General features: G+C 31.2%; 4 protein-coding genes and 1 non-coding gene across 6 annotated transcripts; 3 read left to right on the forward strand and 2 right to left on the reverse strand.

Moving 5' to 3' along the window:
* Positions 1-4,218: 4,218 nt before the first annotated feature.
* On the forward strand, positions 4,219-5,746 carry LOC122578468 (transcription factor MYB62-like). Its single transcript, XM_043750439.1, has 3 exons — positions 4,219-4,495; positions 4,605-4,734; positions 4,867-5,746. The coding sequence occupies exons 1-3, from the start codon at positions 4,342-4,344 to the stop codon at positions 5,552-5,554; spliced, it is 972 nt and encodes a 323-aa protein (XP_043606374.1). The 5' UTR covers positions 4,219-4,341; the 3' UTR covers positions 5,555-5,746.
* Positions 5,747-12,172: 6,426 nt separating this feature from the next.
* Positions 12,173-12,900, forward strand: LOC122578469. The gene has a single exon (XM_043750441.1). The coding sequence runs from the start codon at positions 12,200-12,202 to the stop codon at positions 12,665-12,667; it is 468 nt and encodes a 155-aa protein (XP_043606376.1). The 5' UTR covers positions 12,173-12,199; the 3' UTR covers positions 12,668-12,900.
* Positions 12,901-14,322: 1,422 nt separating this feature from the next.
* Positions 14,323-18,718, reverse strand: LOC122578467 (chaperone protein dnaJ 15-like). Its single transcript, XM_043750438.1, has 11 exons — positions 18,141-18,718; positions 17,754-17,877; positions 17,582-17,664; positions 17,386-17,497; positions 16,806-16,910; positions 16,603-16,653; positions 16,080-16,169; positions 15,315-15,423; positions 15,086-15,234; positions 14,939-14,992; positions 14,323-14,724 (listed from the first exon to the last, which is right to left on the reverse strand). The coding sequence occupies exons 1-11, from the start codon at positions 18,278-18,280 to the stop codon at positions 14,521-14,523; spliced, it is 1,221 nt and encodes a 406-aa protein (XP_043606373.1). The 5' UTR covers positions 18,281-18,718; the 3' UTR covers positions 14,323-14,520.
* Positions 18,719-20,864: 2,146 nt separating this feature from the next.
* TRNAS-UGA lies at positions 20,865-20,946 on the reverse strand. Its single transcript has one exon. It is a non-coding gene; the product is annotated as a tRNA-Ser (tRNA).
* Positions 20,947-21,005: 59 nt separating this feature from the next.
* On the forward strand, positions 21,006-27,343 carry LOC122578466 (lactamase-like protein ptaB). Of its 2 annotated transcripts, none has more exons than XM_043750436.1 (12): positions 21,006-21,360; positions 21,689-21,836; positions 22,256-22,410; positions 22,506-22,688; positions 23,662-23,737; positions 23,856-23,933; positions 24,099-24,184; positions 24,713-24,786; positions 24,904-24,949; positions 25,078-25,187; positions 25,437-25,611; positions 26,942-27,343. In XM_043750436.1, the coding sequence occupies exons 1-12, from the start codon at positions 21,091-21,093 to the stop codon at positions 27,134-27,136; spliced, it is 1,596 nt and encodes a 531-aa protein (XP_043606371.1). In that variant the 5' UTR covers positions 21,006-21,090; the 3' UTR covers positions 27,137-27,343. The 2 variants fall into 2 exon arrangements, with proteins under 2 accessions (XP_043606371.1, XP_043606372.1); XM_043750437.1 differs by lacking the exon at positions 26,942-27,343 and adding an exon at positions 26,281-26,566 and having other exon boundaries at positions 21,010-21,360.
* Positions 27,344-27,981: the final 638 nt, after the last annotated feature.

Raw genomic sequence — 27,981 nt, forward strand, 5'->3', positions numbered from 1 at the left:
TTATAGATCGAGACGTACTACTCCTTAAATTTGGATGAGGGTTATTTTGTAGCTAAGTTAGACAAACAACTTAAATTATTTCTACTGGACGTCCCTCACCCCTTTTTGGATCTGAATTCATTTAAATTCAACATATTAACATGGGGATTGAGTCCCATTTTAAGTTCTTATTGCTTAATTTCCTCTCTCACACAAACACACGAGCTACACTACATTAATATATGTATAGAAGAATGAAATTATTGAGGTATAATACTTTCGAGCCAACTAATTAAAACTAACGTCAGAAGGTTCAAGATATAATGTGATAATAAGGAGATCTATGCTTAATATGTAATCTTTATTTTATTTATAAAGTGGGGGACAAAAGAGTTAAATCTATACTTCTTTATAACACAAACCGACCCTCATCCTATAAATTTAAGAACTTGATATATTTAATTTACGTTTGATCTTAATACATCCTTATTTTTATTTTATAGAGTGTGACTAAAATGCCTTTAAAAAAATTCAGCTAACTCACAATATGTCCCCCCTCCCCCTTTTCACATCTCCCTGCAAAAATTCATCACATCTCTGGGCGCAATGAAATTACCTTTACGTTAATAATCACACCGTCACCACCTTCGTTATTGCCGTTGTATTGCGCGGACACCAATCTAGTGGAAACTAAAAGACCTTGGTCGATAAATGAAGATATGATGAGAGCTCAGATGTAAGATGTATAAGGTAAGTCGATGTGCCTTTAAACATAGTAGATTCATAGATAAAGTGCAACTTAGAGAAATTACATTCTTGATCGTTAGTGTTTAATTTGTACTGTAATTATGTCTCAATCAATTACGGAGTATTTTCTAGTGATTACCATCTTAAAAAAACCAAAGATATTAAATTAAAAGAAAAATGCTTTGCACTTATTGTGTGCTCTTTTGAGCTTGCTATGGGCTAAATTCATTTATCTTAATACGGGCCGGGCTTGGCACCTTCAGTTCGCCTTTTTTTAATACAGGCCTGTTGAAACTTGCAAACTGATGTCTTTTTATTTTTATTTTTTTAACATCTTAAATCTTAATGATATGCTAAACACAAGGCCAAATTGTAGATCCTGAACAATGTTAAACATGTATAAGTGTTACGAGAGTTTACTTCTTATATGCTGTGGAAAATAGTATAATTAACTAACTTTATGTTACTCTGTATTTCAGTTCAAATTCCTTTTGCTTTTATGTTAAGGATGTACTTTTGCAACCATCAAATATATTCTGAATTTATACACAAGGAAATTTAAAGCAAATTAACCTTTTGGGAATCTTATATTATAACAAGTGCAAGGGTAATGATATATATACAGAATGGGAGCTCATACGTACAGTCATACTGGATCCTACCATATAACTTTTGAAAAGTACAAATCATTAATTTCATGAGACATTAACATTTTTATTTTTTTTTTTGGTTAATGAGAGACATTAACATTTTTATATTTTGAGTTTTGCTAAATACAACTTTAATGTGTTTAAATTAGTTGTATTTTTACCATAAAATTTAGAGAGCGTGTTTATGAAAAACACAAAATTTTTATGCAAGATAATGACAATCCTTAAAAGTTGTCTTTGAAAAAATCCTTGTATTTTTATACATTCATATTAATATTAATGTTAGTTTTATTATGTCACGTTTGTATATTAATGTTAGTTTTATTATGTCACGTTAGTATATTCTCTATACTTATGTTGCAAGGATATTGTCATAATGAGGTTATCAATATAATTATATTAAAATTTATATGGAAGAAATTCAAATAGATCATATACTACTTATTAAAGCATTTATCTCATCTTTATTTCCTCAGAAAAGAAGTTGGTATACTTATATATTTTAAACTAGTGTTGAGGCCCGTCCAGGTTGTTTCAAAATATATTAATTAAAGTTAAAAAATTAGAATTCAAATATATTAAATAGATACCGAATAAAATTAAAATACCTAAAAATAAAACATAAAACGATTCAAATAAGGCAAAAAGTTAAAAAAACAATGCGTAATAAAGTAATCCTTCGTGGAAGACCTATCATACATTTCGGAATCATACTAATTATTAAAACATAAGCATATATTAATAATTAAAAAATAAAGAAGTTGCATTGCGTACGAAGATTAAGTACTAATTCTTAATGGGTAAATTTCTGCTTCATAAATCTCTATATATATTCTTAGTAAATTGATTCTTGATGACAACTTTTAATTATAGACGAATTAAAAATTTGACATTAACGGTATGATTCGTGTAACTATCAATATGACTACTATCACAACTTAATCAATACGAAAGCTAAAGAAATAACATATGAAAATTAACTCCATATAAATATTCATTCCAGTTTACCTTTTTTTTCAACTTTAGTTAAATAAAAACATAAGAATTCAATGTTAAATAATAATAATAATGATTAAATATGAATATATAAATAAAAAACTCTTTTTGGTAGTCGATCATAGTTTTTTTTTTTTTTTGCCGTAGGTTTTTTTTTGGGTTAAAAATATGTAGGGTTTTTTGTAGGTGGTATATATATAAATAATAATAATAATAAAAAAGATTTTTTATAAGATTTTTTTTATTAATGGTCGGACATTATTTATTAAATAATTATTAAAAAATAGAGGATTAATAAGGAGGGGGTATTAAACTAAAAGAGGGGATTAGAGGTGCCAAGTGTACACTCAACCCCCTCTTTTAGTTATATTATAGATTGATTAATGTTACTCCTCTCTTGCGAAAAAGAATACTAATTGCGTTTTTAGGCTATATGTCCATAAATAAACACATTAAGGTGTATATATACGTTATAGAATATTTCTAAAGAACAAATTAATTAAACAAAGCTTTAACTCATGATTTAAACTTTTGACTCTTTAATCGATTTTTGAAAGAACAAACAAGAGTAAACCACGATCATGGGGAAAAACTATGAGAGCCGCATCTTGTCAACCTCCGAATCGATCCTAGTCTTGATACTTGAAAGTTCCGAAGACAATACTTTATATATATTCTTTTCAAAGTTGTACGTATAATACTAATGTGTTTAAATGGCTTTGAAAGGTCAAAGGTCTAGCTATGGAATTTAAATGTCACCATGGTTAAAAGTGGTTGATCTAGTTGGTCAAAAAGATGACAAAATCAACTCATATAATGTTTATTAATTTTAGTTGTTCTTAGTCTCTTAGACTATAGTACTAGTGTAATACTATAGAAATTCGAATTTTATAAAAAATAAATAAATAGGTTAAGGTATGATATATTCTTAATGAATTAGCCCTGAGATTTATGTAGCTAGCTAGATAAACGTAAATGGAATTTCTAGTACTACTATAGTCAAGAACTATTATTTTTGGTCTTACAAAGATACCCCCGTATGAGACACATGCACATTGATTTTTAAGAGGATTATTCCCATTGAAAATAGCAATGGGTATCTATAGTTGAGTCTGTTCATAAGTTGATCGATATCGCCAATGGCATCTCTTTTGGGCCGTTTCTTGGTTGTTTCCTTTAGAAAATTTTGATTGTAAGAAAAAATCAAAAAGCAAAATAAAAACCATCAACTTAAGACATATAACTTTTTAGAAATAATACGCCATGCACCCCGATAAAGGCGATGATGAAACTATGTTCTAATTAAGTCAAATGACAAATGAAACTTGAGCATTACAAAACTCAAAATTGATCCTCCTTATAAATCTCAAGATTGACCCTGTTTATATGTAAGATACTAATTAATCGTAGGATTTTTGTTTCATATATATAAGCTATGATCATGCATCAAACTATAAAACTTGTGACAAAATTAATATAAAAATGTGAGAGAGAATTGAAAGAGTGAAGGGGAAACTAGGAAGGAAGGAGAGGAGAAGAAGGAGGAGTTACCAAGGGTGTGGGCAGCCACCACAAGCCTCAAGAAATTCGACAAAATAATCATAGTTTTTATTAGATTTAATCGATAGACTTAGATGCTCACACAAAGAGCACTAGCTTTGATAAGTATACAGAATTTTTATATATCAAAGATAGTGACAAACCCCACATCTTGTAAAAAAAAATTCCCATTTGGCTTGTACTTGTATGATTTTAAGGCAGTATCCTATATGGGGTGTACTTCCCTATTTTCCTTTTCAACTTTTTCAAAAGAAGCCATTTTGGCATTTGGAATCTCTTTATTTTGTATATAAACCTCCACTTGGTTTCCTAAAACTCCATCATTCAAGCACTACTACTACAACTATTAATTCTCAAGTAACTTTTCCTATTCCTCTCTGCTTGTGTTACTAATTCTTTTTTAACTACAATGAGGGCTACCAACAAAATGACTAATTCTTGCAAAGAGGGAGAGTTTGATCAATTAAAAAGAGGACCATGGACAATTGAGGAAGACAATCTTCTTATCCGCTATATAAGTTGTCATGGCGAGGGCCGTTGGAATTCCCTAGCTAAATCAGCAGGTAACAAATTAAAGCCATTACAACCCAATATACTTAGCATGAAGCATGTTTCGACTTTCATATTCTTTGTGGATTTCAAATTAATCTTTAGTCTTTCGGGTTTTTTCAGGATTGAACAGAACCGGTAAAAGTTGTAGGCTAAGATGGTTGAATTATCTAAAACCAGATACCAAGCGTGGGAATCTCACACCACAAGAACAACTCTTGATCCTTGAACTCCATTCCAAGTGGGGTAATAGGTGAGTTTATATAATAAATTTATCTATATGATAGTAATATATATATATATATATTAGCTACAATCTTAATTAATATAAGTTTGTTGTCATATTAAAATTATCTTAATTAATTATTTTTACTTTTACTACAAGATGGTCCAAAATTGCACAACATTTGCCAGGAAGAACAGACAACGAGATAAAAAACTATTGGAGAACAAGGGTACAAAAACAAGCTCGCCACCTTAAGATCGACTCTACTAGCAAGAGATTTGTCGAAGCACTTCAACGATTTTGGATGCCAAGATTGCTTGAGAAAGTAGAGCAAAATTCATCATCAACGTCATCATCATCATCATCATCCACATCAGCTTCCACTTCAACTATTGATCAAACCGAACAATATAAACTAAATCCTAATCCACAACTATACGAACAAACCCGATTTGCTACGTCATCACCAGAACTATCAAGCAGCAAAGAGTCCAGCTCATCAAGCATTTGCATATCATCAGATGATTCTAGTGATGAGAAGATGTTGCCCCAACAACTACTACTGCCTCATGATGATGACATGTCACAGCTGCTTTATAATGTAGAAGACACTACTGCTGCTAATTTATATAATTCATCATCACTTGATGATCATCAGAACATGAACTACTACTATAATGTGGATACAAGTGAGTTTGACAATATGGGGTTTGGGCAGCAGCCAGATGACATAATGTCAGCTGATGCCTTAAACTTCCAGGTGGCAGACACTGATTGGATAAGCAGTGATGATATAACAGCTGACACATATTGGAACATGGATGAATTGTGGCAATTCAGGATGTAGATGATGATCAAGGCCTTGATCGATATATATTATCCTATCAATATGGGATTTACACGCGCGAATTCCTATATATATATATATACTATACTAGCTGTAAGCAACGAAGAGATATATAATAGGTTATATATATATGTACATTGGACCTTGTTTGAAGAGGGTCCATTAATTAATTAAGCCTCTAATTTAATCTTATAACAACTAAAAGTGTATATCGATCAGTATATGTTGAAGTGATATATGTAATTCTCGATCTCTATTATTCCCTTACTAGCTAGCATAGAGTTAGTTGCAATTAATTTATATATATTAATGTTGGTGGCATGGCAATCATGATCGATCGATCGATCGTCCATTTGTTTAACTCTTTTGAGAAGATTGTGAAGGAATATATATATATATATATGTTTAAGTGGAAACTAGTGATATGCATATATTTCAAAAGCTTATATATATGTCATCAATTCATTTACGTTTTCTTTATTAATTTTAATTTCGTTATTATAAAATTCAGCTTCGATCCTCCATTCATAGAATATTAGTAGTTGAGGGATTCACTTGTCCTCTTTAATTCAATGGTCCAAGGTTTGATTATTCACATATATATACTTAATAAATATGAAGACTTGGCTTGTTTTTTCGTGGCCCCGCCAGCAGGTAGTTTATCCAAATACCATTTTCACCAACTCGATCTCTTCTATGTATATCTACTTTTATGTCTTCATTGTTATATAACTTTTTCTCATGATGATCGATGTAAGATGCATGTTTACTGTTCAGTTGATATGAGTTTATTTATGAGACCGAGTGTTCGAATTTATGATTATACAAGTTTAAGTTCATAAATCGATCTGTTTCACCTCAAGCTATTTGCCAAACATATAATTATACCAGTAAACCAATACAAGTTTCAACTACCAACTTCAGTTACTAGTTATCAACCATATATATAAGGCTGACAATTTTGACACGGAACCTGTTAACACGACACGACACAACCTGTTTTTAACAGGTTTCGTGTCTTAACAGGTCCGGACCTGTTAAGACCTGTTAAAATTCGTGTCTTAACAGATCCGGACCTGTTAGGACCTGTTAAAACCTGTTAAGTTATACATCTATATAAAATACTAAGAATTTGATATATGATTATTATAAGGTAAATATCTAACAACTTTTGTAGTGCAAGGATTATTATCGCTATATAATAGTTGAGATTTGTAAGAGTTTTTGTATCGTGAAGGTCTTTTTTTAATATTAGTCAAAAATTCTATAAATTATATGTTAACAGGTTTTAACAGGTGCACCTGCTAATTTTCGTGTCGTGTTCGTGTTTGAAAAAAATGACACGATAAGTTAACAGGTCGTGTTCGTGTTTGTCCTTAACAGATTCGTGTCTTAACAGGTTTTGTGTGACTTGTTATGCCAGCCTTACATATATATGATGTTACAAACTAATTTTATCAACCATATTCACTTTAACATATATGATATAGAAATGTTATGTGTCGCAAGGGTAATTTCTTTTGGAAAATGTTACTTTAATTATAATTAACCTTCTAGCTTGCTTTTAGCATATATATATATATAGGGATTGACTATTGTAAAACAAATATTAAAGTAAAATAAATAGGACAAGATCTTGACCCTTAGATCATGGTTAAATTGATGCATGAAGATTCACGAAGAAATTGATGCCCTATGATTTTTATGATGCACGATGATTTTCAGTGAAAAAAAACCTATTGTTTTATTTGTTTTACTTTAATACTTGTTTTATTTTACCTAAAACCTATATATATATATATAACTCATCACATACCAATATTTTAATATTTTGAATAAATGTTTGGTCTCTCATGATTTTTATAGTTTAAAAAAAAATATGTTATGGTTTTTCACCTAACTTAGATGCCTAACAGCCTATATTCCCTTCCCCTATATATATAAATATATATATATATATATATAGGGGGACAATCAAATAAGAACAAATTTAAAATAAGAACGGTGAGAACACCTTAAAATCATCATTTTGATGCATTAAAAGTCTATAAAACTGATATAATGCATAACTAATTATCATTATTTAAGTGTTTAACAACACATTGATTCATCAAAATCGAAAAAATCACGTTTTTTGTTGGATGCATCATTTTGATGAATATGCATCCAAGATGGATGCACAAAACAAAAAACATGATTATTTCGATTTTGACGGATGAATGTGTTGTTAAACACTTAAATAAAGATAATTAGTTATGCACTATGTTAGTTTTATGGACTTTTAATGCATCAAAATGATGTTTTTAAGGTGTTCTCACCGTTCTTATTTTAAAAGTGTTCTCACCGGAGTGTTACCTTATATATATATATAGGGGAAGGGAATATGAGGCTGTTAGGCATCTAAGTTGGGTGAAAAACCATAACATACCTTTTTTGATGCATTAAAAACTAAGAACAAATGAGAACACTTAAAAACTATATTTTGATGCATTAAAAGTCCAGAAAACTGTCATAGTGCTTAACTAATTATCATTATTTAAGTGTTTAACAACACATTGATCCGTCAAAATCGAAAAAATCACGTTTTTTTGTTGGATGCATCATTTTGATAAATATGCATCCAAGATGGATGCACAAAACAAAAAACGTGATTTTTTCGTTTTTGACGGATCAATGTGTTGTTAAACACTTAAATAATGATAATTAGTTAAGCACTATGTTAGTTTTATGGACTTTTAATGCATCAAAATGATGTTTTTAAGTGTTCTCACCGTTCTTATTTTGAAAGTGTTCTCACTGGAGTGTTACCTTATATATATATATATATCACATATATATAAGAAAGTTAACTTCACGGAAGAATTTTCGTACGATAAATCAAGCAAATTTATTAAAATGACGTTCATTTTGAGTTATCGTTTTATGTATGATTCCCATCTATATATGTGTGTGTGGCCCACTTGGAAACACTTTTAAATACAATTAGCGACAGAATAAATGCAATATAATGATAGTACCAGCAACACTTTTTAATAAATGACAACAGTTGCAAGGTCACTATTACAGTATAAAAGTTAGCAGATTTTTACGATTGCTTGGCAAGTATGCCTCCATCTTTGTCATAATTTACATCATGATCCTTAACAATACTATACTCATCTATACGTGGAAGAGTAAACTTTTTAAAGTATTGCCAAAATTCGAATCCGGCGTTGGTGCATTAAAGTTGGAGGTGTTAGTCATTTATCTGCTTTGTCTTTAAAAAAAAAAATTTACATCATGATGTCAGTATGTCACTATTAATGACCAGTCTCTATATTTGTACGTGTTTGCCTTAGTTGGTTGTCATGTGTGTGAGTGTGTCACTATCTACGTCTTCGATCTAGATTAGAGTCGCTAGTTTTGTATTTATTATAGATTCACATATACGAGTAATAATTATGCCTCTTAATTTATAATAGCCTAATAGTGATGGATATGAAGAGGTTCAATAGTGTTACACAATTTACGTTTACATTATCCCGACATGGGGACATTAACCGATACACAGACGAGCGATAATGGATCAAGGATCTATTTAAAACATAATAACTTTATCAAAATTATGCGGTAGTCTTATATATAGGAGTATACAACTATATAACGAAATTTCAAGGGACAAAATTAAAAATTTCATGAAAAATAATCTTAAAATGAGTCAAAATATTAAAAATTTATATAAAAAAATTTAAAAATATATGACAAATTCAAAATTTCGGAGGAGCAATGGCCCCCCTTGCCTCCCATGTAGTAACACCCCTTTATACAAGTACTCGTATATGATATGATGCATAATTTGTTTGTGGTGAACCGGTGATTATTACATATTTAATTTAGATGTATATGATCATAGAAATTTATTCATGTATATTTTAAAATTGGACTCAAAACGAGGATTGATAGTCTGTGTTTCGATGCTATCTGTTTTTTGGATTAGCTACACAAAGTTAAAAGAAAAAAAAAAAAAGCTTAGAGCTTAAAATGAAAAATACTTCAATCTGCACGATTGCTTGTACTACTTACCAGTTGTTGTGGCGTTGATTGAATTAATCATTCAAATAAATCATGACCAACCGCCCATATCTTGACCACGGATGAATGTCCTTTTCACGTATCGAGTTAAAATGCCGCTGGAAAAAGATAGATATCACCATATCATTGCAACTTTTCAAATCTAGTAGTTTTATGGGAAACTAAGCTTAATTTTGAAATACTCGCTTATTAATTATATACTTTATTAAAGCAATTGCTTGTTAATAGTAATTTACAAACTTAAAAGCTTAATGTATAATAATTACTAAATTTTTTAAATTTTCTTAAAAGTTTAATATACAATCATTATCAAATTTTTATATAGATTTTTAAAAGCGTAATGTACAATAATTAATAAATTCATTAAAAATTTTTAAGAGTTTAATATACAATCATTATTAAATTTTTTATATAGATTTTGGAATCAGTCTCTTTACATGGGTAAATGTAAAACCGTTTACATCTCAACCTTTCACCGTCGAAGTATTGGAACCTAAAATTTTTATGAAATACATAAGGCCTAATAACTTATTCATTAAAAAAAAAATAGTAAAAAAGTTAATATTTGAAAGTTTCAACACTTAAGTTTAAATGACACACAATGTTGGCCTTTCTAAACATTGGTGAAAATCCTATCATTCACATAGTAGGTTACTTATTGATTCCAAATACATGACAAGTTGCCAGCCTGGTACGCCTTAAAGACTACAAAAAAACTGACTGGCCCTAAGGGCCCAGGCCCATATCCTGTATCTATTTGTAAATCCAATGGACTAATGGAGTAGTGAATAAAATATCAATATGTCAATAGGAAAACCTAATGCTTTAGTATAAAAAAATATAAATTCTTTTAAACTAATAGCTTAAAATTCTCTTAACCTATTAAATACTAACATGTGAAAAAAAACAAACGACCTTTAGTATAATTTATCATTTTCTATAAAAAAAAAAAATAAATAAGTGAAAAAAAAGGAAGACATTTGTTAAGACATGTACATCAATAAACGGCCTTGATTATCAACGAGAAAATAATTAAAGCAAAAGTAATGTTATGCATAATCATAAGCTTAAGAATGATATTCTGTAATGTTTGCTAGTTTCTTTGATTAATAAAATTTTACCTAAACTAAAATTACATATATGTCTTATTCTTTAATATGATTATTTAAGGCATTAATCGAAATTGTCACGTATCAGATATTTTCTTATATTTTATTTTTATATATCTATATCTATAACTCTTATAAAAAAAAGTAGTTAATCAAGCTTTTTAAAGCCCTCTTACAATCTAACACTATATTGAAAAAATGTCACATAAGATTTTATCCTATGTGTCAACTCCATATTTTTTCAAAAATAAACTATATATTTAGAAAAAAAAAATGAACTTATATATATTAATAAATAAATAAATAAATAAATATATTGTAGAAATCTAAGATCTTCTCATTAGATAAAATGATATTTTTTTTTAATTAAAAAGTCACATCTATACCTAATGATATTTCATTATTTTTTTAATTCAACATTACATAAAGTTCTTTTTCTTTTTTTCTTATGATGATTACGGAGACGTGAATAGAAAATATTTATAAGAATTTGACCTAATTCTTGCTATGTACCACTGAAAAAATAGAACAATCGACCAAATAAGAAAATATAAATTATCTAACTTTTGACATGATCAAGAACTGAAAAACAAAATTTATGGGCTTAAAGTCGCTATGAATAACAAAAGAAGAAATCTTAAGAAAAAATAAAATTAAAATAGGTTAAATAAATCAAACTAAAAACAATAATGATCTTAGTTGGTGAGAGACTTGCAATTGTAAATGAAAATATAATGTCTTCTTTAACTCACCCTTAAGACCATGTGTTAATTATACTTGAACCAAAAGTTAAAGAAAATAAATGAATTACGTAAAAATATAATTGCTATATAATCAAAATAAAAATAACAACGAATATCTTTAACAAATTTAAAAAAGAATAAATAAAGTTGTAGGTTTTAAAAAAGTGAATATTGCGTAATGATTTTGTGATATGTATAAAATATTTAAAGATTTTATAAAGATTTATTATAGATATATTTTTTTTAATAATATAAAATATTATATTGTAAAAATAATATGAATATGCCACATAGGATAAATCCTATGTGACAATTTATTAGCTTAGCTTTGGATTTGAAGAGTGCTTTAGAAGGCTCGGTTAACTACTGTTTTAATATATATATATATATATATATAAAATGGATCACCAAGTAAAGAATTAAAAACTTGGCTAGGAAGAACCCCAACGGCTATATCCCCACCACCTTTCCAACCTCTCCGACCGGAATCTACATAAAGGCAAAAAACCATCTTTTGACAGCCTAGCTCCCCCTCGATCAGCTTGTAGTTTATTACAATACGTACTTTTTAGTATACATTCTTTTCACTGCTTCACTATAAAACTCCCATATATACTTCACACTCTATTCAAGAAAAAAGCTATATATATATAGACATACATAAAACTATACTTATCAATATCATCAATATTCGAGCTAGCTAGCTTGAACTCAAATTAAACATGGGCAAAAGAAGATCACCACCCATTTTACAAAAGGTCTCGAATCTCATCAAGGTATCCATTTTCATAGCTAAAATGAGGTTGGTTTATCTTAAAAAATCAGCCAAGTTGAAAGGTTTAAACCACTACAATAGTTATTATAAGTACATTCAAGAACGTCAGTTCTCTCCTTCAAGCACTCCTCTTATTAGTTTTCGTAAGCGGAAATCGAATGGGGAGGCTTCAGTGTATTCGGTTTGGTTTCTTTCGTGTTTCAGTGGCCAGCATGACGATGAGAATTATTCATCATATGATCAATCTACTACTGCCATTATGAAAGTGGAGGAGAAAGATGGTAATTATTTAGAGTTACTATATGAAGGAGTAGAAGAAGATTCGGTAGATGAAAGGGCTGACAAGTTTATTGAAAGGTTTTATGAAGAGATGAAAAGGCAAAGAAGGGAGTCATCTTCATCATCGATCAGCTAATCATTTGCCACTCAACAGGATGCAGCTGGAATATTAATTGAATGATATATATGCATATTATTCTTTTTGTTTAGACTTATAATTAATAATGGATTTTTAATTGGAATCCGGAACCGGATGAAGTGAGGGATTAATTGGATGGGGTACGTTGAGAGTCGTTTAATTTGTTTTCATTCTTTTTGGCATGTTTAATTTTGATTTAATTCTTTTGAAAGTTTTATCCTAATTAATTAATACAGTACTGTACATTATTATTCTTGTGCATCTCAAACACTTAATTGATATATATATATATATAAGTTTATATTGGTATTCAGTAGCGCGGTTTTAAATTTTAATTATAGTAGTCGTTTGTTCTAGCATTCTATGATTTAATAATTTACAAAGAAAGGCATTCTAAAGTGATATCCTCATCTTGTTGATTGGGGTCAACGTTGTTGTCTTGTTGATACTTCTAAACAAAGTGTCATCACATAAGTTGTTAAGTACAAAGAGAATGGTGTTTGCTTTTATTAAATTCCTCATGTTGAAAGTTTATCAAGATAATGACATTCAGTTTGATTTAATCTCAAGTTGAAACTTCAAGATTTTGTAAGATCCATGAATCCGTGATTGAACCAAGTCAATTTACGTTAACGTCAAGCTTTGTAATTATGATTGACGACAACAAATTATATAGAACTAAACTAACATTCTATATATCAAGTAGTGGGTCTCGCATAGTCAAATTTCGTAGTTCTAATGTCTTTAAAATGACCAGGATTATACGTGATTGATGATAGTGATTAATTGACTTTGTAAATTTTTATAAAATACATTATCGTTTTTACAAATGACATTTGTAAAAATAAAAAAAAATTAATAATAATAAAAAAAAACACCTGAAAGTGTGATAGATAAAATCATTCATATGAACCTTATAAGTTATAACCCAATCAATTATATATACCTACATGGCTACATATAAAAGAAATTACCCCATTTAATTATTTTTGAACATGTTAAAAGATACTCTATGCAATATAACATAAATACCTTTTACTCTTTTTCTAAGTCATCTTATTCTTTATTTACCAGTTTAATTATCTATAATAATATACACGAGAGAAAGTATCCGCACGTTGTGGCGGTGAGATGGTGGGGTGATAGATCATAGGAGCTGATAGGTCATAAAGTATGATAGCCAAATGCCTTATCCGTACAGGTTCTGCTCTCGGATTCTAAACTTCATCGAAAGTATATCGAATGACATTTACATCAATAGCTAACACTACTCGTCGTCACCACCATCAGTTGCCGCCGCCACCAGTCATCACCGCATTGCTACCACCACTGCTGTATTGTGCGGACACGATGCTAGTAATTGTAATGGACAAACACCCCAATTCAATAATGGGCCTAAAAAGTTTAGCGTATCGCATACCAACTTTGTCTGATAGAAACACATCACGTACAACTTCTATACTCTGTCAACAAACTTCAGTTGAGTGCCACTAAACCGAATCACATTACTGTTACCTCTTAAGTTAAAAAACTATAGTTACATACTTTCAACAAAATAAAGTGAATGCAAAGTTGCAAACTATTGGTAACACCGGGGAGAGGTTCATAAGATTTTTCATCGCCAAAGAAATGAAAAGCTAATCAAGCCAAAATAAAAATAAAAAAATACTCCGTATTACATAACAAACAAATACATTTGTTGTTTATGAAGAAACAAAGTATAAGATATCCGATGAGAAATCATTTGTTTTAATCAATAACTAAATCTAAATGAACAAGCCATTATAAACAACCTAAGAATCACGAAAACAATTATCAATATAAACGCCAAAAGTGGGACTGTGATCAATTTAATCACGTTGCTTTTTATCGGCAGATAATTTGAGGCTAAGATTGAACCATCTCTTCTTTGCAGACTTTTTGCCATCTTCTTCACTAGGGCTGCTTTCTTCGGGTTTATTACCTCCATTACTGACTTTACTCCCAGAAATTACCGTCTTATTAGACGTGAAAGATGATTGGATGTTGTCTCGTAGTTTTAGAAGGTCGTCCACCTGTGAATCGCAGATAAAAATTGGTTTATCAAAAGTTGATATAAAAAAAAACATATCCCATAATAAGACTTTTTTAACGGCAAAGAGAACAAGAGGTCGATTGTTTAATCTTCCTGGTTTATTTGGATGCTAAACTTTTTGATTCTGCATCTGGATGTATCTTAAATAATTCATGCTTTAATTTGGCTCTTCCTATATCATAAGGTGTACTTACATTCTGCTTTTCCTGAGTGTATCTATTGGTCACTTCTTCAAATTGTGCCAAAGCCTGCAAAAGATCAATTAAGCATGCAAAGATAAAGATAGAAAATAAAATCATTTACAGAATAGACATATGTAGAAGTAAATTTACTAAATTAACCTTTCTATACTCGGTTTCAAATTGGCGTAAATCCGTTCTCTTTCTTAAAATCTGTTGTTCAATATCCTTGAGCTTATGAGTTGAGCTCTCATATGTCGCCGCACATACAGCTTCTATCGTGTAGGATGCAGTCTTGAAAAAATTATCGCCTAAAAGAAAGATATTTTAAGTTAAACGTATTTCCGAATTGGGGAACTGTTACTTAAAGGAGTGGAGAAATATTACAGACCATATACTGCAAATATGTGGATCCCAGCTTTTATTTCTGAGACCTCACATGGCTGGAGACCTTCCAATCTTTTAAAGAAAGCAGCTTCTGGGTCCTTCGCCATTGCTAACTGCCCATAATCACAACCACTGTCAGATGCTTAAAGCATCATGCTTTAAAGCCTCTTTAATGATACATAATCTGAGAATTATGTTTGACACTTTAACCATTGAACAATCCACTTAGATATGGTCTTTCATGCAATGATTATTAACCAAATCGATAATAGCAAATCTTCTAATTGTGAAAGTTTGGAATTTGGACACATTTACTTCTAAGAGCGTCTATTTGGATTGTGTTTTATCTCAAATGGGTTAACAGAAATGGGAGAAATTATAAAATATAGCCAACATTAGAATGGGTTAACAGCAATGGGAAAATTATAAAATACAACCTCTTGAATCAATTTATTTAAGTCTTTAAACTATAATTGTAATAATACAGCCTTTAGTAATTATAATTATAATAATACCCTGCCTGACCTGTATCTATCAGTACTAAATTATAATGAAAACCACAGACCCTTTCCCAACCCGCCCATTTTGCCACCTCTAATCTTTTTTTCTTTTCAATGAAGATGACAATTGGAAAATAACTTTAAAATGAAACACTTTTTGAGAAAGTAAATTTTACAACTTTTATGAAACATCCAGGAACATTAAGTGTTACAAGCTACTGTACAACTTTATCAGGAAGATAAAACAAAAATAAGACATAGAAACATACCGCATTAACACTTGAATCCATTCTATATACTTGAAAATGCAAGAAATACATCCCTGCAGATGTCACCTTCCCCGTCTTCTCACTGTCTTCCTGCGCATATATTTATTCACGTTCTATGAAAGACTATCATTATAACATATAACATTCATTATGGTGGACATCTTATTTGAAGCTTCATATGTCGTTGAATACTTCCACCGACCCCATCAATCCCAATGTCATATTGAAACCTCAACTAGTACCCTAATTGACGAATGACGTCATTCTTCCATCATCTGAAGTTCAGTTAACTAATGTCATTTTAATATTGTTATATTAATTATGAGAATTTAGCATACAGAAATTCCAAGAAAACTAACCATTAGCAATGCCATTTTAAAACTGCAACATGAATGATGAGAATGTAGCATATATATAATGTAAAAATGCCATCATATTCAACCACGTTATTATTGTAACATTACTGATAAAATAATTTATCTGAGTCCTTCAAAGATAAGTGAATATCAAGAATATATGGTACCTGCAATGCCAGGTTATAGCCCCCACCATTGTCTTGCTCAAAATACAGTAGCTGCAATATTAGATGCACATAAAGATTAGCACAATTGTCACATTTCGTCATTTATAATCACACTGTTCCAATCTTATTCTTTTGTCATTTATTAACTCATTATAGAAAAGGAAGAAAAAAAAAGAGAGAAAAGAAGGAAAGCAAATAGTTACCTTAAATTTGCTTTGGGCCCCTGAAGTAACTCTAACTATTATCCCTGCTTGAGCTTGTTCCTCAGTAACATTGATACCATAAAAGTGAGCAGATTGTTTCTCTACCTACAGTTAGATTTGGTTAAGCTAATGGAGTAGTTGAGTAGCTATAGATAAAATGTAGAGGTGGCAAAATGGATGGGTTAGATAACAGGAAAGAATACAGACGCGTAAGTTTGGGCTATAACTGAAATGCGATGGGTTGGGTTGGGTTGACCAGACAAACTTTCTGGTAACCACTTTAGAGTTTTCATAGATATATAGTGTGTTAATTATGATTATAAAGATCATATAATCCTAATAATAATCTCATTATTGAAAAAAATGACTTGAGAAGTTTAATGCCAAAACTACACAATGGTTGACTTTCAATCCATTTCCATTTAAACTTCCTTTTTTGGATCAAATTTAAACTTTTTTTACAAAAAATTACTTGTTTGACTCATTAAAGATGAAACATAACCCGAATTGACCCATTGATAAGTTAATGGGCCAAAATTGCCACCTTTAAAGAAACTTTTTGAAACATTCTTTGGTGCACCTTTCCACTAACTGATGATCCTAGCGGAAGGGGTTTGATTGTGACGGTTCCACTCAAAGCATCTTCAAGAACATTGGCGGAAATAGTTGTCTTAATAGGAACCCCAAGCTTACTTAAATATGAAAAAGTAAATAAAAGAGCATAACCATATGCATCAAAATGAATCCAAATTGTGAAAGGTTCAATTAAAAGTTACCTGAATAATGCTGCAAACATCGTGTTAACTGTTCCAAGGTTAGATAAATCAATTTCCATGTCTGTGCCATCAGCATCGACAGCCTAAAATGAATACAAAACAGATTACGTATAAATATGAAAGTAACTAGAAGGAAAAAAACACACACAAGGTAATGATAGCTGAAAATTACCTCAAACCCTGAATTATCATATTGCCTTCTTTTCTCGGGATCAGATAAAATGTTATAAGAATACGCAACCTCCTTAAATAGTTCCGAGGCTACAGGATTATCAGCATTCTTATCGGGGTGATACCTATTAACAACTAATGTTATAAAATCTACAGAAATAAATTAACACAATCACACTCTATAGAACACATCTGATACAACCTAAATACTGTACTACTCCATATAACTTGAATTCAAACTGAACAAACACCATAATTATCAAGAAAATAAATATTAACATAATAATCCAAAGTCAATAACATAAGGAACAATAACACAACTGTATGTGTAATCACAAAATTACTATAAATAATGGATTGAAAGAGCAAAAAATAAGTAGTAACTAACTTGAGGGCAAGTTTTCTGTAAGCAGATTTGATATCTTGATCAGAAGCTTCTTTTGAAACATTCAAAACTTCATATGGATCCCTTCGATTAGCAGCAGCAGCAGCAGAGGATGATCCCCCCTCTACTTTTGTACCTCCCATTCTTCTTTTTTCTTTTTCCCCTCTCTATCTATCTTTTTTTACCTTCTCCGATTTCAAAAACAGCAATAACAACTTCTTTAATTAGAATTCGCTTGTCTCGGAAGGATAGAGATCGAAAGAGTGTATTTTAGTGTGGATTTGATTTGTGTGCGCACGAACCTCACAACATCTCGGATCGGTGGTTTAAGTAAATTTAATTATATATATATATATATAAATGGAATAATGATGAAGGACCAATGATAATAAGATGATCCCAAGACAGAATATATACGCTTTTGAGAATGACCCCCACGAATATTCAACCCAACAAAACTATTCCCCACTTTGCATTGCAGCAGCAACTATAGTAAATAAAATTTATACTACGCCAACGAGAGGTGATGATGATGAATGAATTGGTCTTTGAAAATACTTCCTGCTTCTTTTTTGCTTCGCTGGTATTTCACATTCATATCACTCGGCCCATTTTGTACTCCAAACTAATCATTTCATTAAAAAAATCATAATTTAACCTAACTTAGATAAAATTTGACATATAAATTCCACTTGCTTTACTATTTTTATATATTTATTTATTAGTTTTTTACATGTTAATTGTTATCATTTCATAAGTAAGTAAGGTTCATTATTAAGTATATGAATTAAACTGATTTATCATTAATTCTTTCATAATATAGTATTTGTATGTCTAAAGTCTTAACTAAGTTTTTAAATATCAAATTTGATGTTTTTATATTTAGGAAAATGTTTGATGTCGCAAATAAGACTTTTCCATATTCTAACGATGTCATTAGGTCGTCTTGATTGTTACATCATTTTTTTCCTCTCTTCAAGATACATCCAATAACTACCCGTTGCCTCCCTAGCATACCATCATCTTGATCTTATTCTCAATTACTCGTAAGATATTTAAAACCCACATACACACATACACTCTCACCTCATCTCAAAACAAAAGAAAATATAAAACATACACACGACCCCACACCACCTCGTCAGACCATTTCCAAATTTGAATGATAGAAGACGATGACGAGCTTAGAAGGGGGTGGTGCCTATCCCATCCACGACAAAAAAAGAGTTGTTAGCATAAGACGACTCATAAGAACCAACCTACTAAACATAAAGATACGACCTAATATTTAGGATTATACACATGACAAAATCAATAATAATGATTAAAAATGAAATGTATAATATATGTGTCAACAAATACATGAAATAGGTATATTATCATACATATCTTTTAGGCAATATATCACGAGGAAAAGTTAGATAAAACATATAGTACCTATCTTATGTAAAGCAATGGAAACTATGTAAAATTCAGGGGAGGTTATGTAAAATTCAAAGGGGGGCTATGTATGTTTATCAAATTTAAATGTTTAATATGTAACTTTTTTTAAAGTAATAGTACCTATGCTTAGATAAAGTCTGCAGTACAGATCATTTCCCATATATCATTACTCTTAATATGTTTTTTAAAGATGTTAAAATGGTTTAATCTAATCAAATTTAAATTGTTAAACCTTTTATAATGATCAATATCATTTGATTTTTACAATCAAATCTTTTATTTCTAAATACTAATTATCATGCAGATTTTAATTCATGGTGCTCATAAATTATTAATTTATTGTTCTTTCATTATTGACTCACACTTCATGATTGATATCTAAAAAGTCTTAACTATTAATATTGTCTATATTGTCATATTTTGATTCGATTAGTTTCACTTTATATTAATTTTAAGTTAATAGACGGTCTTAAATAACACTCGCTTAATGATAAACAATACGATTAAAGATGTTTTACTCTTAGGGCGTGTTTGGTTTACATAATGTTTTTAGGAAGTTTGAAATCTTTCAATGGAATTGGAATTTGAAGGAATGAAATTTGACCAAAATGTTTTTGATTTTTTGAAGATTCAAGTAACAAATTCATTTCCTCATCCTCAAGGAATGAAGATTCAATGAAATGATGTAATGTTTACATTCCAATTCCGAATTTCCAATGGAATGATATTCCTTCGTCTTTGAACAACCAAACACACTAAAGAAGTAAATCTCATTGCAATTCCATTAGAAAATATGAACCAAATGTGACCTTAATCTTATCATTCGACATTGGGCTGTCTAAATGGTATGTGTAAAATACTCCTAAATTAATAGGTCGTTTGTTTTATAAAACAAATTAAAAACATATGTCGTATTTAGTATAGTTTAATAAATAAATGTTAAAATTTATTAAATTATTTAGAAAAGGGTCACTTGAAACTTTGAGAATTAAATACCTTCAAAAGAACTTAACCACCTGTACATTTATATTTGTAAAAACATCATCGTTGAAGCAAAGGGTTTTCTTTTGTTTTTGTTAACAAAAGATATTATACGATTGTTAGTTGGAGAGCTCTTTTCTTAGGTGTGCATCATATTAAAAGAGAGTTTTAACTCAGTGTTGGTGGTGGGTTACTGGTCCTTGTATGGATTCGAACCTTTTGGTCAAAGATTGTTCGTTTTCTTTTAACTTTTGGTCAGGGCTAGTTTTATTTCTTTTTACAAAAAGGAAAAGAAAAATAGTGCGTCGACAGCAGGGTTCGAACCTGCGCGGGCGAAGCCCAATAGATTTCAAGTCTATCTCCTTAACCACTCGGACATATCGACCACATGTTCAATCTTAAACGGCGGTACGTTAATAATGAGTGTCTTTATTCGCGCAAAAAACCGCTACAACTAACCCCTAAACAAACACTCAAATAATGAATCGAATCAAAATCTGTGAATGAATCAAATCAAAATCCATAAAAAATGGCAACATACAAGCTGGCTGCAATCATCAGAAACCCTGAAAATAAACAGGAATTCGTAATTGTGAAACAAACACCGCCTCCTAAGTACAATGACAACGAATACGACTCGCATGTTGACTCTGACCTCTTTGACTTACCCTCAGCTACCTTATCCCCATTTTCATCGGAGGAATCAAATTCATCACCTCAATTTACACTTCAAGGTCAAGAATCGTGTTCACAGAAAATCGATTTAAACAAATTTGACCTTCATTCTTCTCTCACCCAGGTAACTATATATACTTCAAATGTATCTAACTATAGTCTATATAAATTGTATATCCATAATCCATGTATTCAAAAGTTTGTAAATGAGTATCCAAAATTTTAATATTGGCGCCATTGTATGTATCCGACCAATTAAAAAACTTGTAAACCGACACCAAAAAAATAGTAATAAGTATAGTGTACAAATTTGTGGATCAGTTTTTGGGTGTTGATGCATTATTTTTTACTATGATGTTTCCGTACACTTTTACATTAAAGACCCTATTATTATATGTGTGAAACCTTTCCTGGCATATTAATATTGATTTTCGGGTTGTGGCCGATTGTAGGTTTTGGAACAAGTTGGATTTGGATCAGTTAATGAGGTTGAGTGGAAGTTTTTTAAGTTTGTCGACGAACCTAATTTTGGACCTGGTTATCCCGTTGAGACTGTTTATGTTACAGGAGACCTTGTATCTAGTGTTGGGATTTTGAAAGGTTAGTTTTTAGGCATTTATCCACACTTAAATATGCATAGACTTATAAACAAGCATTGAGCAATGTGATGTGAGATCAGTAAGGTTAATTTTTCACATCTAAGAATGTGAGAAACCCAATAATAGCTCCACTCCCGCACTCTAAAAGTTGTGGACGTTTGCGACTAAATTGGAGATCCAAAAGTCTTGAATTTACACGCTTTTAGTTGTGGACATTTGTAGTGTATATGTAAGTTTTTGCATCCTTCTTTAAGTGTGAACTTTTAGTTATATGTGCTTTTACACCCTTATAAATGTGATTAAAACTTACCAAGTTTACATGATTTAATAATGTGTGTAGATTTAACCTATATTTTGCAACGATGATTGCTACTTGATTCGTCAAATTACTTATTGAATAACGGTGATGTTGTGGTGTAGATCATTGTCAATGGAGTTGCAATGAAAGTTGTCTTGATTTGCTTCTTCATGTAAAGCCAAATGGGAATCGTGTCGGGCCTTTAGTTGTTGAGGGTTTATTCAAAGACTCAATAAAATCTGATTCATTGAAATTGCCCCCAACCTTGTCTTGCCAGGTTCGTAGGCTTCTAGCAAGTGTCCCTTCTTCAGAACGGGTTCTGTTGGCATAATGATGACATATTATGTAACTGTGCCATGCCTTTTATTCTAGGAGTACCCTCCTGGTGTAAACGTTATGCCTATGGGAAGCAGAACAGCAAAACCTTATCGTACGACAAATTTGATTGTATTTGCACCTGGGAATAATGATGTCAGTACCGAGAGTGGTGCTTTTGTTGCTCAGGGTGATGCCATGATAGTAGATCCGGGTTGTCGATCTGAGTTCAATACAGAGGTAAAAATATAAGTTTCACTTATCAAATTATGCTTCTAGCTCTTTAAAATGTTTCTCTTTTGGAAGCCTTATTAATTATCTTTTTGCATAGTCATTTTGTTCTACTGTTCAAATATGATGTTTGTGTGAAGTTGTCAGCATTATGTCTGTCAAAACAGTTGTGTATGATGATATATATAGGTCGGCAATCTGATTTCAACGAATAGATACAAGACACCTATTGTAGTGTTGAGTTATATATTTGTTTCATTAGAATAATCTGTTAGCTTAGATGTCTTTAAAAGAATATTTGCATTTCTAAATAATAATGTACAAAAAAGCGGTTAAAAGAAAGTCTGCAGTAGCAGCCCATTTTAGTAAAGCGTATCAATTACATCTAGGTTCTAAGATATACTTGTTGTCTAGCACACGTAAGTATCTAAGATTTATGTGAAATCTAACAATTATTATTATTTTTTTGTTAGTATTTGTCGTCCTCTCTTCTGTTCACCTCCTAGGTTCCAATGTATTATGAGTATTATTTTCTTATAATAGAGACTGTTCACTTCTTGATGTCTAATTCGTTTAGCAACATTTTCTTTAGCATTTATTGGGAAAAAGTTCTTTACTTCGGACTTGTATTTCACTTTGATAGAGTTACCAATTAGTTAGATTTAGTTGGGTTAAAATCATTTAAATACTTGATTAGCCCTGTATCTTCTAAAAATTCAGAGCTTCTACCAATACCAATAGTTAATTCGATATGTTACTCAACAATGAAAAGGTAAATTTTGCAAATGATCTGCAGTATGCATACTTCAAAAACACCTTTATCTTTATACAAACTTCGGGTGTTATAACTTTGATTGTGTAGGTATGCTTATGCTGATTGTATTGTGTTTATTTACTAATTAATATACTTATCATTGCTCTTTTTTCATTCCTTATTTCTTTAGTTTGGTAACTTCTGTACTATTTGAATGGTGGCAACTAGCTTGCAGAAATCATTGCTGCTTTACCACCTAAGTTAATTGTCTTTGTCACTCATCATCATCGGGATCATGTCGATGGTAAGTAATAACAGCTATCAACAAAACTGAATGACTTTTATGTGTAGAGTTTGGTTCAGTATTTGTTAATATTATACCTTATAGGGCTCCTGATGCTCCGTTTGATGTTTCTGCTCAGGTCTTTCCACTGTTCAGAAGAGCAATCCTGATGCTTGTCTATTAGTCCACAAAAACACCATGGGCCGCATTAGAAAAGGTTAGGACTTTTTACAAATAATGAACACATCACTGTAGGACTTTTAGAATTTAGAAATTGTTGTTTATTAATATTGTTAATTACTTTATGCAATACTTATGCATAGAACGATGAGTGTCATAATTTTGAAGTCTTATCATTAAGTTTTTGGTTTATGGCATGCAGAAGATTGGTCTAATGGTTATACGGAAGTTTCTGGAACAGAAGAGATTTGCATTGGTGGGGAGAGATTAAAAATTATTTCTGCTCCAGTAATTTCTAATTACCACTTGATATCTTTGCGTATTTGATCAAATTTGGTCTTATTATTTAGTTAATTTACTCAGTTTTGTGTACATTCTGAGTTTCTTGTCACTTGCTTCAGATAACAGTTGATTTTGAGTATATGCATTGACCACCCAAGTATTCATAAAGTTACACAAGACTACCCAAATTACCAAAACAACAGCACAGGCCAACTGCGTGCCAGTTTGGTTTCATATGTGCCAATTTGGCCAACGTTTGCCGGATAATGAAGTGCCCAAAAAATATTGACCTTCCAAAAGAAGTTTACTGGCTTTTTTGTAGTTAATTGCATTTTTTGTCATTATACCTTTTTTCCAGCAAGAGTTCCCTTGAATGGGCATCAACAGAACCAATGAAGCAGTTTTCAAGTTTTGATGGCCTTAATGTAACCTTTTGATATCTGTCAGTGTAACATCTTCAATGCTTGGATGGCCTATGCATGCATTATCTCCAATATGTATGGTATGTCTTACAAATTTATTTTGATAATGTAGGGGCATACAGATGGACATCTGGCATTGCTTCATGTTAGCACTAATTCCTTAATTGTTGGCGATCATTGTGTAGGGTAAGATGCTACAACTTGATATCCTTTACTGGATAAACTATAAATTTGTTAAATACGATCATATACGGAATTAGTAGTGCATCCCAATATGATATCCATAATTTTTATACTTTTCAGACAAGGAAGTGCGCTTTTGGATATCAATTCCGGTGGAAATATGAGTGTAAGTGTACTTGTACTTTACACACTCTTATTGCAAATTTTATATCTTAGTTTATATGAAATCATATTGTTCTTATTGACATTATTTTTCATTTAAGTTCTTAGTGTTTCAAAAATTTCAACTCGCAGGATTATTTTCAAACCACTTACAAATTTATAGACCTTTCACCGAATGTTTTGATCTCCATGCACGGGAGGGTTAATCTGTGGCCAAAACACATGCTTTGTGGATATCTCAAGTATGTAATGTATATCAAGTGTATATCATTTTTCTTTTGTGAACAGTTTGTGTTTCTATATATTTTCTAGAAGTGGCTAAAAGATGGCTCAAGATTTAGTAAAAACAAAAAAACAAAAAAAAAGAGAAATGTTTATAATCTTTCAACATATACATGACAATAATTAAACACCATTTTGTGTGGGTTTCTTTTTCAGTTGTCTTTTATGGTCAAAAATGAGTAAAATGTTTATATAATTGATTATTTCAGGAACAGGAGAAATAGAGAAGATACCATATTAAAAGCCATTGAAGCAGGTTCAAATACGTTGTTTGACATCGTTGCATGTACATATGCTGATGTTGACCGTGCTCTTTGGGTTCATGCTGCATCTAATGTGAGACTTCATGTTGACCATCTTGCACATCAGAAGAAGTTGCCAAAGGTAAACATTAATCACTTTGTCAGTTCATCTAATAGTTCATTACCTTAATTTCATAGTGAAACATACACGCGACCACAATGCTTGATATATAAGTTTACAAGAGTTTCAACGCATCTCCTGACCCTTGTATTCATTAACAACTAACTATAAAGCAATCTCAAGTTCATAACTGACTGAATATGCTGCATGGAAGTTATCAATGAAATTTGTTGGAACATCTGATTAAGCTAGTAATTTTATATAAATCCAGAGATGGCAAGATGGCCGGTGTGGGTAGCAGGTCAAACCAGGTCATTTTAGTGCAGGATGAGATGGGTAGGGTTGACCCGGAAACACTTCGAAGTTCTATTTTTTATTTTTTTATTAGAAGGAATATATTCACACACATCCACACATATTACAGTTTGTCCACAATGGGCTAGAACCCATGATTTGATGTGATAACATGAGTAATATCATACCATGAATTAATATCTAAATCTTTAAATATAACAATATAAGGCGTGTATGCATTTAAAGTAGGCTTGAGGTGACTTTCAGCTTGTTCAACCCATGTGACTCATTGGTTTAGCGGAACTTTTTTGTTTGACTTGTCTGAAGTTAGATACAGCTGAAATCGTCGCTGTCTTAATTAAACCACCCCTAATAAGTTGATCCGGGATTGTGCAGGACTTCTCTTTTGAAAACTTCGGCAGCAGTTGTTCTGAATTTTCTGCCCAAGTGGGTAAATTATAAACCAATGCAATGATGGCTGCTGAGATCCCCATTCACCTTGGGTTGAACTCTTTTAACATTCTACCTGAACGTGTTATAGTATATTTATCAACTAAATTTAGGGTTTGTATTTAAAACTCATAACTGTAATAATTTGTGCAATTTTTTTCTGGCTTTCTGCTACATACAACCTGTAATAATAACAATAGTAGTTCTCAATGACAGTTTTCATTATCTATCACCAATTAAATTATCATCTGCGAACGTTCTATGTTCATGATGTGTAACACATGTTCACAGGATACTAGTATTTTATGACGTGAACTGTATTCCCCTCAAATATGGATTGTTATGTTGGTTTTGGTTCGAAGGATGAAAAAATTGTATATTACATTGTCCAATTGCCCAAACTAGAGAGAAGGATGTTTAATTTTGTAACCATTGAGACGTCGTATATAGTAGCTCACAATGTGGACTTAGGAGTTAAGACCCCCTTTCTTACCTCAGCAAGATTTGATGCTTCAAGTAAGCTTCAAGCCTGCAAGTGGACTTGTCTTACTACTATGCCTTACACTTGATGTTCTGACTCTTCACTTTTTTCTGCTGGCCTGCATAGGAATTTTCTGTACAAAAGTTTCAGTCGACCTGCAAGGTGCATTTCATCTCTAGATGGATGTGGGCATGCTTCAGAAGTTCTGTCTGCCAAAGTAATATCAATTTAAGAACTGCTATGCTGATTGGTGCAGTAACAGCTTCAGGCATTGCTATGTGGTATGCTATCAAAAACAATCTTAATACTAGATCGATTTAAGGTATTAACTGTAGTCATTTGGTTACGTCCATCCCATGTACTGTGTACTTAATCTGCTAACTCTTCCAAGTTAACGTGAAACATGAGCAGAGTTAAGATATAACGCGCCATGACTAGGCGTGAAACAAGTGTTCTGTGTAATCCATTTGTAGCACTGTAACGTATGCATCAAGTGAAATGGTTAAAGATAGAACTGTTGTGTGCAAACATAGTCTGATACTCTGATCAATGGTTCTTAGTGGAATGCACAACCGAATGAACTTTGTACAACATCATAAACATAAACTATTGACAGTAAGGACTGATCTACCTTGGCATTTTTATATTTTTATGATTCATGAACCAATCTCCTTAATATACACTTATATACCCTACAAAATCAACACACCTAATAACTAACAACCATGATGTACTAAAAAATACCATTAATAAATTAATTTACAATATAACTCCTCCAATAAATATATTACCTTTTATACATCAATAAAATGACTACTTGCCACAGTCCCATTACAACTTGTGGCCGTCTTCGTCACTGTTACGACCATCGCCTTCACATGGCGCGGGGGTCCATATGGTCTATTTTATCAATTCATTTTCTTCTAAAAATTTTCCATTAACAAATAATAAGTACAATTTTTATATATCCGTGACAATCTGAAGTTGGCAGCGGGTGAAGCCAACCTGGTCAGTATCACCCCCTACTGCATGTACTAACTAAAGCTTCCGATTTTTTAAATTCTTCATTGTTTTAAATTTACACTGATGTATATTTAATTTTCTTTTCCGTTGGTTAAACAAATCGTAGTCATGATCATACGCTCCATTAACAAAATATAAATAAA

This window comes from Erigeron canadensis, chromosome 8 (genome assembly GCF_010389155.1).
Source record: "Erigeron canadensis isolate Cc75 chromosome 8, C_canadensis_v1, whole genome shotgun sequence".
Classification (NCBI taxonomy): Eukaryota; Viridiplantae; Streptophyta; class Magnoliopsida; order Asterales; family Asteraceae; genus Erigeron; species Erigeron canadensis.

Bases quoted from the DNA above. Each gene is read 5' to 3' on its own strand.
- LOC122578468 (XM_043750439.1), top strand. From the start codon at position 4,342: ATGAGGGCTACCAACAAAATGACTAATTCTTGCAAAGAGGGAGAGTTT. The intron at 4,496-4,604 runs GTAACAAATTAA...GGGTTTTTTCAG, and splicing joins TTCCCTAGCTAAATCAGCAG to GATTGAACAGAACCGGTAAA. The intron at 4,735-4,866 runs GTGAGTTTATAT...TTTTACTACAAG, and splicing joins CATTCCAAGTGGGGTAATAG to ATGGTCCAAAATTGCACAAC.
- LOC122578469 (XM_043750441.1), top strand. From the start codon at position 12,200: ATGGGCAAAAGAAGATCACCACCCATTTTACAAAAGGTCTCGAATCTC.
- LOC122578467 (XM_043750438.1), bottom strand. From the start codon at position 18,280: ATGGGAGGTACAAAAGTAGAGGGGGGATCATCCTCTGCTGCTGCTGCT. The intron at 14,993-15,085 runs GTTAATTTAGTA...GATCTTTTGCAG, and splicing joins TTGAAACCGAGTATAGAAAG to GCTTTGGCACAATTTGAAGA. The intron at 14,725-14,938 runs GTAAGTACACCT...TGCGATTCACAG, and splicing joins ACACTCAGGAAAAGCAGAAT to GTGGACGACCTTCTAAAACT.
- LOC122578466 (XM_043750436.1), top strand. From the start codon at position 21,091: ATGGCAACATACAAGCTGGCTGCAATCATCAGAAACCCTGAAAATAAA. The intron at 24,185-24,712 runs GTAATTTCTAAT...TTGATAATGTAG, and splicing joins TAAAAATTATTTCTGCTCCA to GGGCATACAGATGGACATCT. The intron at 25,612-26,941 runs GTAAACATTAAT...TGGCCTGCATAG, and splicing joins ATCAGAAGAAGTTGCCAAAG to GAATTTTCTGTACAAAAGTT.